This window comes from Mobula birostris, chromosome 1 (assembly GCF_030028105.1).
Source record: "Mobula birostris isolate sMobBir1 chromosome 1, sMobBir1.hap1, whole genome shotgun sequence".
Taxonomy (NCBI): Eukaryota; Metazoa; Chordata; class Chondrichthyes; order Myliobatiformes; family Myliobatidae; genus Mobula; species Mobula birostris.
Genome location: NC_092370.1, coordinates 220,253,855 through 220,266,766, shown reverse-complemented (window position 1 = coordinate 220,266,766; position 12,912 = coordinate 220,253,855). Strand labels below are relative to the sequence as shown.

At 42.1% G+C, this 12,912-nt stretch overlaps 1 protein-coding gene across 1 annotated transcript in view; it reads right to left on the bottom strand.

The window, feature by feature from the left end:
• Positions 1-12,912, bottom strand: part of slc24a4b (solute carrier family 24 member 4b) — a 348,425-nt gene that overhangs the window by 135,417 nt on the left and 200,096 nt on the right. Inside the window, 1 exon segment of the mRNA XM_072251318.1 lies at positions 9,839-9,915. Coding sequence (XP_072107419.1) covers positions 9,839-9,915 — 77 coding nt within the window.

Here is a 12,912-nt window from a genome sequence, read left to right as displayed (position 1 = left end):
TAAAAGAGCTCTTGGCACATTGGCCTTTATAAATCAGGAGTTGGGATGTTATGCTGAATTTGTAGAAGACATTGATGAGGCCATATTTGGAGAATTGTGAACAGTTTGGGTTAGCAACCCACAGGAAAGATGAAAGTAAGGTTGAGAGAGTACAGAGAAAATTTACAAGGATGTTGCCAGGATTTGAAGACTCTAGTTATGTTGGTTGTCTGTCAATTTTAATGATGACAAGAGGAACCTATGTGGGTAAGCTTTTAAAAAAGCTGTTGCACAGGGGAAGTTCCACTCTCTTAACCTCAGGAGCCCTATTCCAGTAGTATGAGTGATCGTCACAACCGGAGACCTTGATTGCAGTGGATGGCCATGACGTCTTCTGTGCCTCGCCATGCCCTTCGCTCTCCACAGAGCGTTGTAGAACTGCCTTCCTGGCCGTTGGATCTCCCTGGTGATCTCATCCGCCCAGTCCGCCAGAACTGACTTCACAAGGCAGGGTAGGCATATCCCTATCTCACCATCGTCTGAGGCAAACCGGCTACCCTCACCTGGCTTAGACTGCCTGTCAAAGCAGTGTAATGGGGTGTGGCCACTGTCACATGCAAATAGCTAATTGGAGCCACAAATAGGAGCTGAATGTCAGGTGAGGACCAAAGGTGGATGAGCTGTCCCGGGGTGGGGAATGCAACAAGCCCTTTCACCAGAACGCTACCCGTCCCTGGGCACCCCATACATTTGAGTTATAGGGAAAGGTTAAAATGTTTATTTGTCTCATTGTTGTCAACCTCCCAACATGACAGCACTTCAGGGCGTACAGAGCACTTTCTTTTTATATTATTTTTCTTTAATGAAAAAGGCCTAAACTTTGGTCTCTCATATTCAACAGGAAGGCAGACTTGGAATGACTGGTGGTCCATACACTAATGTGGCCACGTGTAGAAGTAGCATTGAAGGTGATGAGAATGAATGCTGTATGAGCTGACTTGCTAAGACCATCAGACCATAAGATGTAGGAGCATATATAGGATAAAACATTACATAGAATAAAAGTATTGATGGTGACGAGAATGAGAACTCTATGACTTGACTTGCAAAAGGTGCGTCTGCTGATGGCATCTCTGTGTAGGCAAGGGATATGTTGTTAATAGGCCTGTTTTTCCATTGGCACGGCTTGATAGTAGCTACATATTATACAATTTCAATATAACATCCCCTCGACTATACTCAGATCCCTGATTTATGCAGGGTTCCACACAAAGCAAAAAAGGCCTGGAATTTTCCCACTGCTCACTTGCCAGCTAAATCAATTCTGAAGTTGTACAGATCTGCTGGAGAGAATTTCCTGAATGAAATCGGCTTGCAAAGTACAGGATCTCTGAGTGTAAATCCAAGGAAACACTGACAGCTGATTAAAGCAACACCCTTAGGCTGAAACAGCTGTTAATGCTGTTAAAGAGCTTTCTTCACAAACTTTCAAAGTATAATAAAAATAAAACTTGCTCTAAAGACGTAGACAGAAGAAAACAATAAAATAAATAAATTTATATTGCAAATGATCTGAAACTTGTTTTATACCTTCAGACTTGTTCCTCTCTACAGAAATAAATGCAACCGCTGAACAAACCCTAGTTTGGAGCTGTTTCCCCAGTGTAGTTACTGGGGAAATTGCAGGTTGTCTTTGTCCCACAAATGGGTTCCAGGAATTATCCAATGTCAGATTTGCTTTGAGGAAGTTTTTGGACTTCCTCATTTGCACAGGTTTGTGTGGGGTAACCTGAACTTCCCAGAATAATGGGCAGAAATGGCAGCAATCCCTCCAAAGTAAAATATAAATATATTTAGTTCTGAAAAGTAATGATTAATTATAAATGAAACCAGTTTGTTGGTTACGTTCTGGAATGTGCTAATGGGCCATTTAGCTCAGGAGTTAATTACAGTTTTCTGGATTGGTCCCATCAAGCCACTCAAATGCTAACAGATCTCATAGGCACATGCAGTAGAAACAGCCTATAAAACATGGTTTGTGTTTTATCCTTATGCTCTGATTTCTGACAACAGATGAAATCAAAGCAAAAAGAACTATATGTCCTTGAACTTGACACTGACCTCTAAAAACACGACAAAACCAATGTCTTGCAGCTCAGTATAAATTACATTTACAGCTCCATGTGTGTTTCAAAAGTCAAACGAAGTGATATTTCCAGCCAATGAGGTGAACTGACATTCCAGGGGTAGTTGATCAAGGTTTGGGCGAGGACAAAGTCAAGGCTAAGCACAAGTTTTGAGTCTTAGCAGCAGAGGTTCCCAGGCAATCTCCTAACTGAAACAGATATCTAAGGAAATATGCTGCAGGGGGTTTTAAGAAGAAAAGGACATAGACAGCTCCAGTACTCCTAAAAGATCTGGAAAGTGGATTCTGTTTAAAAGACATTGGGCTGAGGAAGGAATGAGGAGTCACAGGGCAATATGTGAGTCTAAGAGAAAATCCTACAATAGTAATTTAAAGATTAGCCTTTAGATAAAAGGAAATGGCATCAGTAAAAGCATTCATGAAGCTATTCTGCTGCAGGAATCTGAAGGCAGTTTTGAGGGTTATGAGAAATGTTAATGGTCATCTGATTCAGAAGGGATTTTTGTTATGAGAGCACCACCGCATAAACAAACTTATCGACAACATAGCCTTTCCCTACACAAAGTTGCACCTTTTGTGTAAGTCAGCTCATACAGCTCTCATTCTTGTCAATATCAATGCTACCTCCACTGAGGCCTGCCAGTCAGGGTTGACTATGGATGATGCGTCCTAGCTGTCTAGATAGCAAGCCTAGGCAGGCAGTATAATATGGAGAGCAAGCTATTGCCCATGTAGCAAGCTCCCCCTCTCCAGGCATCTGATGAGCCCAAAGCAACAGCAGAGACCAATACAGTTTGGTACCAGCAGAGTCGCAGGAGTTGCCAGTTGGTGTTGAACTCAACGTAGGACTGCCTTAGGGACTCCTTTTTCCCTCAAGCCTTCCCCATGAGTGGATATAGCCGCAAGGCAGGGGAGGTTTGAGATCAGAGTTTTCCTTCTCCAAGGTGAGCTGTCAACCATGGCTGATGAGCCCCATTTGCCCGAATCAACTGGTTTTAAGGCACCAGTAACCCACCTTTGTCCCTTCTCCTATCAATAGAAACAATTCTGCTGGGCTTAGTAGCAAAGCCACACGTGAAAGCCAGGTGGTGGACTTGGCCACCAGAGGCTATTTGAGGCACACACCACTGGGAGCATGTCCTCATTACCACCCACTGCTATAACAATCTTCAGGAACCTCATATGAACCACCAGTTGTTCCAAGTCTGCCTTCCTGCTAAATGTGAGAGACCCGAGGTTATGCCTTTTTCCATTAAAGAAACATAAAAATAAAGCTCTCTGTTTGCCCTGAGATGCAGCCACTTTGGAAGACTTACAACAAAGGGGAAAATAAGCAAACAGTTTGTATGCATGTAAAATTTATGCTTACGAATCTATGCAATATGTAATAATTTCAGAGAGAGAGATTAGCTGTCTCTGCTGAAGCAAGTGGGGGAACGGGGGGAGTGACAGATTTGGGGTTCTAGCCTTTTCTCTCATTCACTGCTTGGGTTTTTTTTCCCCTCTGTTTCGAGGATGTCTGCGGAGAGTAAGAATTCCAGGTTGTATATTGTATACGTTCTCTGATATTAAATGAAACCATTGAACCATTTTATTTGTCACATGCACATTGAAACGTTTAACCATACAGTGAAATGCGACATTATGCATTGTCGTTTGCGATGTACTGGGGACAATCTGAAATTATCGCCACACTTTCACTGCCAATGTAGCATGCCTCCAACTCAGAAATCCTAACTGCATGTCTTTGGAATGCAAGAGAAAACCGGAGCTCCCAGAGGAACCCACAGAGTCATGGGGAGAACATACAAACTTATTACAGACAGTGGAAGGAGTTGAATCCCCATCAGCGATCACTGGCACTGTGAAGGGATTGCACTGTTACGCCAATATGCCATCCTCACAGGAAAGCTGGCGGTATAAATAAGAACATGTATGCACACCCTAAAAGCACTTAAGCACAATGAAGGCTAAAGGGTTTATGAGCACACGCTCAATGGAGTGCAGTCTCGGAAACGTGGATTGCCTGTCCTGCTGATGCCTCGCCCACAAGTGCCTTGAATAATCACTCACAATTCCTCAATTTTATGGTTTTAGTACACAGCTGGTGAGAGCCTCAGAAAACCAGCAATGTTATGGATACAGGGTTTTGTTTGTCACCTGAGATATCACAAACGACTGTAAACTGATCACTTTCTCTGATAACACAAGGATTATAGAGTCATAGAACACTACAGCACAGAAACAGGCCCTTCAGTCCATCTAGTCTGTGCCGAACCGTTAATATGCCTAGTCCCACTGACCTGTACCTGGACCACAGCCCTCCATACCCCTCACATCCACAAACATATCCAAATTGCTCTTAAATATTGAAATCAAACCTATATCCATCCTTTGCACTGGTAGCTTGTTCCACACTCTCACCACACTCTGAGTGAAGATGTTCCCACTTATGTTCCTCTTAAACATTTCACCATTCACCCTTAACCCATGACCTTTAGTTGTAGTCTCACCCAACCTCAGATGAAAAGGCCAACTTGCATTTATCCCCATACCCCTAAGCTCCAGGTATTAAAGTCCTAACCTATTCAACCTTTCCCTATAACTGAAGTCCTCAGGCCTTCAAACCCCGGCAACATCCCTGTAAATTTTTTCTGCACTCTTTCAATCTTATTGACATCTTTCCTGCAGGTAGATGATCAAAACTTCACACCATACTCCAAATCAGGCCTCACCAGTGTCTTATACAACTTCCACATAACTTCCCAAAGCCTGTACTCAATCACGAGGAAATCTGCAGATGCTAGAATTTCAAGCAACACACATAAAAGTGGCTGGTGAACGCAGCAGGCCAGGCAGCACCTCTAGGAAGAGGTACAGTCGACGTTTGGGGCCGAGACCCTTCGTCAGGACTAACTGAAGAAGTGCTAGTAAAGGCAAATTGAATAGGAATAAGGAACCTTGGTTCTCAAGGGATATTGCAACTCTGATAAAGAAGAAGAGGGAGTTGTATAAAATGTATAGGAAACAGGGGGTAAATCAGGTGCTTGAGGAGTATAAGAAATGCAAGAAAATACTTAAGAAAGAAATCAAGAGGGCAAAAAGAAGACATGAGATTGCCTTGGCAGTCAAAGTGAAGGATAATCCAAAGAGCTTTTACAAGTATATCAAGAGCAAAAGGATTGTAAGGGATAAAATTGGTCCTCTTGAAGATCAGAGTGGTCGGCTTTGTGCGGAACCAAAGGAAATGGGGGAGATCTTAAATAGGTCTTTTGCATCTGTATTTACTAAGGAAGCTGGCATGAAAGCTATGGAACTGAGGGAATCAAATAGTGAGACCATGGAAACTGTACAGATTGAAAAGGAGGAGGTGCTTGCTGTCTTCAGGAAAATTAAAGTGGATAAATCCCCGGGACCTGACAGGGTGTTCCCTCGGACCTTGAAGGAGACTAGTGTTGAAATTGCGGGGGCCCTGGCAGAAATATTTAAAATGTCGCTGTCTACGGGTGAAGTGCCGGAGGATTGGAGAGTGGCTCATGTTGTTCCGTTGTTTAAAAAAGGATCGAAAAGTAATCCGGGAAATTATAGGCCGGTGAGTTTAACGTCAGTAGTAGGTAAGTTATTGGAGGGAGTACTAAGAGACAGAATCTACAAGCATTTGGATAGGCAAGGGCTTATTAGGGAGAGTCAACATGGCTTTGTGCGTGGTAGGTCATGTTTGACCAATCTGTTGGAGTTTTTCGAGGAGGTTACCAGGAAAGTGGATGAAGGGAAGGCAGTGGATATTGTCTACATGGACTTCAGTAAGGCCTTTGACAAGGTCCTGCATGGGAGGTTAGTTAGGAAAATTCAGTCGCTAGGTATACATGGAGAGGTGGTAAATTGGATTAGACATTGGCTCGATGGAAGAAGCCAGAGAGTGGTGGTAGAGAATTGCTTCTCTGAGTGGAGGCCTGTGACTAGTGGTGTGCCACAGGGATCAGTGCTGGGTCCATTGTTATTTGTCATCTACATCAGTGATCTGGATGATAATGTGGTAAATTGGATCAGCAAGTTTGCTGATGATACAAAGATTGGAGGTGTAGTAGACAGTGAGGAAGGTTTTCAGAGCCTGCAGAGGGACTTGGACCAGATGGAAAAATGGGCTGAAAAATGGCAGATGGAGTTTAATACTGACAAGTGTGAGGTATTGCACGTTGGAAGGACAAACCAACGTAGAACATACAGGGTTAATGGTAAGGCACTGAGGAGTGCAGTGGAACAGTGGGATCTGGGAATACAGATGCAAAATTCCCTAAAAGTGTCATCACAGGTAGATAGGGTCGTAAAGAGAGCTTTTGGTACTTTGGCCTTTATTAATCAAAGTATTGAGTATAAGAGCTGGAATGTTATGATGAGGTTGTATAAGGCATTGGTGAGGCCGAATCTGGAGTATTGTGTTCAGTTTTGGTCACCAAATTACAGGAAGGATATAAATAAGGTTGAAAGAGTGCAGAGAAGGTTTACAAGGATGTTGCCGGGACCTGAGAAACTCAGTTACAGAGAAAGGTTGAATAGGTTAGGACTTTATTTCCTGGAGCGTAGAAGAATGAGGGAAGATTTGATAGAGGTATATAAAATTATGATGGGTATAGATAGAGTGAATGCAAGCAGGCTTTTTCCACTGAGGCAAGGGGAGAAAAAAACTAGAGGACATGGGTTAAAGGTGAGGGGGGAAAAGTTTAAAGGGAATATTAGGGGGGGCTTCTTCACACAGAGTGGTGGGAGTATGGAATGAGCTGCCAGACGAGGTGGTAAATGCGGGTTCCTTTTTAACATTTAGGAATAAATTGGACAGATACATGGATGGGAGGTGTATGGAGGGATATGGTCCATGTGCAGGTCAGTGGGACTAGGCAGAAAATGGTTTGGCACAGCCAAGAAGGGCCAAAGGGCCTGTTTCTGTGCTGTAGTTTCTATGGTTCTATGTACCTCTGCCTAGAGATGCTGCCTGGCCTGCTGCATTCACCAGCAACTTTTATGTGTGTTGTCTGTACTCAATACTTTGATATATGATGGCCAATGTGCCAAAAGCTTTCTTTACAACCTTTATCTACCTGTGACACCACTCTCAAGGAATTATGCATCTGTATACACTGATCCCTCTGTTCTACTGCAGTCCTCAATGCCCTGCTACTCACAGTGTAAGTCCTACAGAGCTCTGTCCTCCCAAAGTGCAACACTTCACACTTGTCTGCATTAAATTCCATCTGCTATTTTTCAGTGCATTTCCCAGCTGGTCCATATCCTGCTGCAAATTATGATAATTTTCCTTCCTGTCCACTAGGCCCCCAATCTTGGTGTCGTCTACAAATTTACTGATCTAGATTGCCACATCTACCTTCATCTTGAATGCTAGGCGACTGAACCTTCTTGACCAACCTCCCATGAGAGACTCTGTTCAAAGGCCTTGGTAAAGTCCATGCCTTGCCTTTATTGACTTTTCTGGTAACTTCCTCAAAAAACTCTATAAGATTGGTTAGACACGACCTACAATACACAAAGCCATCCTTGTGCTCTTAATCAGTCCCCATCTATCCAAATACTTATATTTCCGCTCCCTTAAAATAGTTTCCAATAACTTAGCCACTACTAATGTCAGGCTCACTGGTTTATAATTTCCTGGCTTATTCATAGAGCCTTTTTTAAGCAATAGGACAACATTAGCTATCCTCTAATCCTCCAGCACCTCTCTCGTGACTAAAGACATTTTAAATATCTCAGCTAGGGCCCCTGCAATTTCTTCATTAGCCTCCTATAGGGTCCAAGGGAACATCTTGTCAGACTTTGGGCATTTGTTCCACCTAATTTGCCACAAGACAGTGAAAACCTCCTCCTTTATAATCTGTATTGGGTCCATGACCCCACTGCTGCTTTGCCTCACATCTATTGACTGTGTGTCCATTTCCTAAGTAAACACAGATGCAAAAAATACATTTAAGGTTTCTCTATCTCTTTCGATTCCATGCATAGATTATCACTTTGATCTTCCAGAAGACCAATTTTGTCCCTTGCAATCCTTGCGCTCTTAATATATCTATAGAATCCTTATAGTTCTCCTTTTCCTTGTCTGCTAAGCCTACCTTTTGCCTTCTTTTAGTCCTCCTGATTTCCTTCATAATTGTCCTTTTGCAATTCTTATACTCTTCAAGTACCTCATTTGCTCCTGCCGGCCTATACCCGCTCTGCACCTCCTTCCTTTTCTTAACCATGGCCTAAATATCTCTTGAAAGCCAAGGTTCCCTATTATCCTTGCCTTTTCTTCTGACAGGAACATACAAACTCTGTACTCTCAAAATTTCACTTCTGAAGGCCTCCCACTTACCAAGTGCACCTTTCCCAGAAAATAACCTGTCCCAATCCACGCTTGTCAGATCCTATCTGATACCACGAAAATTGGCCTTTGTCCAATTTAGAATCTCAACCTAAGGACTAGACTTATCCTTCTTCATAATTATCTTGAAACTAATGGCATTATGATCACAAGATGCAAAGTGTTCCCCGATACAAATATCTGTCACCTGCCCTGTCTCATTCCCTAATAGGAGATCTAGTACCTCTATGTACTGATTAAGGAAACCTTCCTGAATGCATTTGACAAACTCTTTCCCATCCATCTCTTTCCTGCAATACTCCTTGCATTCAAATATACATAACTCAGATCACTAGTCCCACCTTTCAATTCCTGACTTTGTATGTAGGTTTAACACCATCTTTCTCCACAGCTACTCCACTATCTTCCCTGGAGCTCTGATTCCCGTCCCCCTGCAACTCTAGCTTAAACCACCCCTTCCCCACCACCTTGTGCTGCACTAGCAAACCTTCTCACTAGGATATCAGGGAAGAGAGCCCATGATCTAAAAATCTAAAACCCTTTCTCCTGCACCATCTCCTTAGACACATGTTAAACTTGTATGATCTTTCTATTTCTGGTCTCACGGCACAGGTAGCAATTTTGAGATCACAACACTGGAGGTCCTGTCCTTTAGCTTAGCACCTAACTCCTTGAACTCACTTTGCAGGACCTCATCACCTCTCCTACTCATGTCATTGGTACTGATGTGGACCATGGAAAGAATTGTATGAATAGAAATTTTAACAGGTTAGCTACACAGTTAAATAAATGTGCAAATAATTCCACATATCTTAAAAATGTGAAGAGAACATTCAGCAGAGTGAGATTTAGAAAGGAGCTAGATAATGCAGCAGAGCAATTAAAAAATTTAATAGAAACAGGAGTAGGCCCTTTAACCTCCCTCAGGTCTCTCACAGCTCATTTTTCTTCAATTACCCAATTCAGGTCAGGGCTTTGTGCTCTAGCTCTCAGCAGGTTCACGCATGCCAAACAGGTCGAAGGGTAGAGGATAATTAAGAGTGGTCCACTGGTCCTCCAGGTTCGGGGTTCAGCTCAGAGCTAACAACCCTGAGTGGTAAAACAAAATTGTTACGGAAAGAGAAATGAAGACTCCTTCTACATCTGAGTGTGATGGTATTACTGAGTTTTCACCTGGGGCTTACATGACTGACAGTAGTGAAAACCAAGACGAAGCTACTGACACAATGAAAGAGGCTCTGAGCACCAATGGAGGAACTTCATTGCTGCCCTAAATGCCAGCTGTGTAACAGGCAAAAGACAAGACAATTCCAAAAGAAAATCTGTGTAATTTTACTTACCCCTGCTATATGAAGTAATACTCCTCCATGTTGCCTTTCCTTATTGGTAAATAGATCACTTGGAAATTCATGGATAGCTGTAAATAGAACAACAGGCATCAAAGAATGTAAAGCATCCTCAGAAATGCTTTTCAAGATATGAAAGAACTATAGGAGATTGCACAAATATTCTAAGGAACATCACAAAAACAGGACCAATATTATCACAAGATGTATTTCTGAAATAAACAGGGGCTGAAGATGAACCATTAATATCTGCTTGGAACAAGCTTCAGTAAATCAAAGCACTAACCTTTATAAAAGACATACTAGACTTCTGTTGGTTTTTAGAGAAGCTCTCTGTCTATCTGCACTAGGGCTGAGTGCCTTGACTGGAAACACACTCATTTTTGATAAAGCAAACTATGTTTCAAATATGCAGTTCGTATTTATATGCACTCCAAACCGATTGTCTACAGTTGTGAATGGTAATTGATGCCGCATAAGATTTTCCACTTGTTCTCGGAGTTGGAAATCTGCTGGACAGTTGGAGCACTTGCATTCAGTTTGCAAAATTAAGCAACACTGGCACAGAGGAGACTTACTCTCTGGTGCAATGATAATAAATTGGAGATTACATTCAATGTCACCAAAGTCAAAGTTGAGTTTACTGTCATATGCACAAGTGCCTGATTACACAGGTGCAATGAAAATCTTGCTTGCAGCAGCGTCACAGGAGTATAGCATCAGATTTGCAACAGTTATGATAAAAACATAAATTAAACAAGTTCTTTAACTTGCAGAATCAAATGAATCTGCAAAATCATATTGTGAAGACTAATGTGTACTGCATCTTTGAAAGGATTAAAAGGAATACAAGGACAACTTGGAGGTAACCAAGATGGTAAAATAAGATAATCAAATCAACTGCTAGACTTTTGGAGATAGGAGAGCAAGGAAACAACTGAAAAAGTTAGGTCAGAACTTTAAATGCAAGAGTACATGAGGCATCCCAGCAATCCCTATGGCTAGACACCAATTTGAATACAGCTATTTGTATTTTCCAGGATGAATAATTCTTGTCTAATTCTGGCTGAAAACACATCTATGCAGTCAGGATGTCTTCCCTGAATGACTGTCCAGTTAAATTTTGATGAGTTTGCCCTTTTTGATGTTGCTTTACAAATTGCGATTTTGCAAGGAAGATAGAACTCTCTCCTCTTGTTGCCAAGGCTTGATCAACTCGAACAACTGTACATTTGGACAAGGTTAAAACAATGAAAGTGGGGTATGGACACTGTTAATTTCAAATCTGCTACATAGCTGGGTGAGTGATACTGACAGTATCTTTACAACTTGATGGGAATCAAGCTGTGAGATTACAAACCCCAAACCAGGCCTCTTGATCAATATTTCAGAGGGCAGATTTCATGTAATATGACTTTCATCTGCTTGTATTCTGTGTGAACATAATCAGTGAAATTCCAAGCTGATTACTTGACATGATACTATTTTAATCTGGCATGCAGTAGAGTCAAGTGGCAAACAATCTGTATTATTTCTCCTCTTTCTAAACTAGAACCACCGAGGTAACTGTTGTGACCATTTACTGATTTGATTGTGATTACCCAACTGTTATGTTTGTTCTTAATAAAGACAAACTGTGGGTAAAATGCAAGCACATATCTATTGACAGTTAATGGCTTCCAGCTGAATACGATCCTCTACGAACAGTTCATGGCTTCAGCTCGACCTGAGCACGTGCAACCTGCTCCCCAGTGTCACTTCTGGTTCCGGGTGAACTGCCGGCATTGCACATTGGGAACTGAAGTTATTTATTATGTACACACATAATAACACACCGACCAGGCATAAGTTGAGACTTGCCAACATAAATCCATCAACTTTTAAAATGACAAAGAAGCTATTTGTGTTGTTAATAAGACGATAAGATATAGGAGCAGAATTAGGCCATTTGGCCCATCGAGTCTGCACCGCCATTTCATCATGGTTGATCCATTTCCCTCTCATCCCCAATCTCCTGCCTTCTCCCCATATTCCTTCATGCCCTGACCAATCACGAATCTATCAACCTCTGCCTTAACTTGGCCTCCACAGCTGCCTGTGGCAAAGAATTCCACAGATTCATCACTCTCTGGCTAAAGAAATTCCTCCTCATCTTTGTTTTAAAGAGAACGCCCCTCTATTCTCAGGCTGGGTCTTCTGGTCTTAGACTTTCCCACCATAGAAAACATCCTCTCCACGTCCACTCTAACATGGCCTTTCACCATTTGATAGGTTTTAATGAGGTCACCCCTCATTCTTCTGAATTCCAATGAATACAGGCCCCAAGCCATCAAACACTGCTCATACGACAAGCCATTCAATCCTGGAATCATTTTGTGAACCTCCTTTGAATCCCCTCCAGCTTCAGCACATCCTTTCTAAGAAAAGGGGCCCAAGACTGTTCACACCATTCCAAGCAAGGCCTCACCAGTCCTTTATAAAGTCTCAACATTGCATCCTTGTTTTTATATTCTTGTCCTCCCTAAATGAATACTAACATCACATTTGCCTTCCTCACCACCACCTTAACCTGTAAATTAACCTTTAGGGGTCCTGCACAAGGACTACCAAATGCATTTGTGCCTCAGTTTTTAAAATTTTCTTTCCATTTAGAAAATAGTCTACCCTTTCATTTATTCTACCAAAGTGCATGAAAAACACTTCCCAACATTGTACTCCTCTGCCACTTCATTCTCCTAATCTGTCTGTCCTTCTGTAGCCTCTCTACCTGCTCAAAACTACCTGCCCCTCCATCAATCTTCATATCATCTGCAAATATTGCAACAAAGTCATCAACTCCATCATTCAAATCAAATCGATCCCAACACAGACCCCTGTGGAACACCACTATTCACTGGCAACCAACCAGAAAAGGTTTCCTTTATTCTCACTCTTTGCCTCCTGCCAATCAGTCTCGGTTTTATCCATGCTAGAAGTTTTCCTGTAATACCATGGGCTCATAGCTTATTAAGCAGCCTCATGTGTGGCACCTTGTCAAAGCCCTTCTGAAAATCCAAGTACACAACATC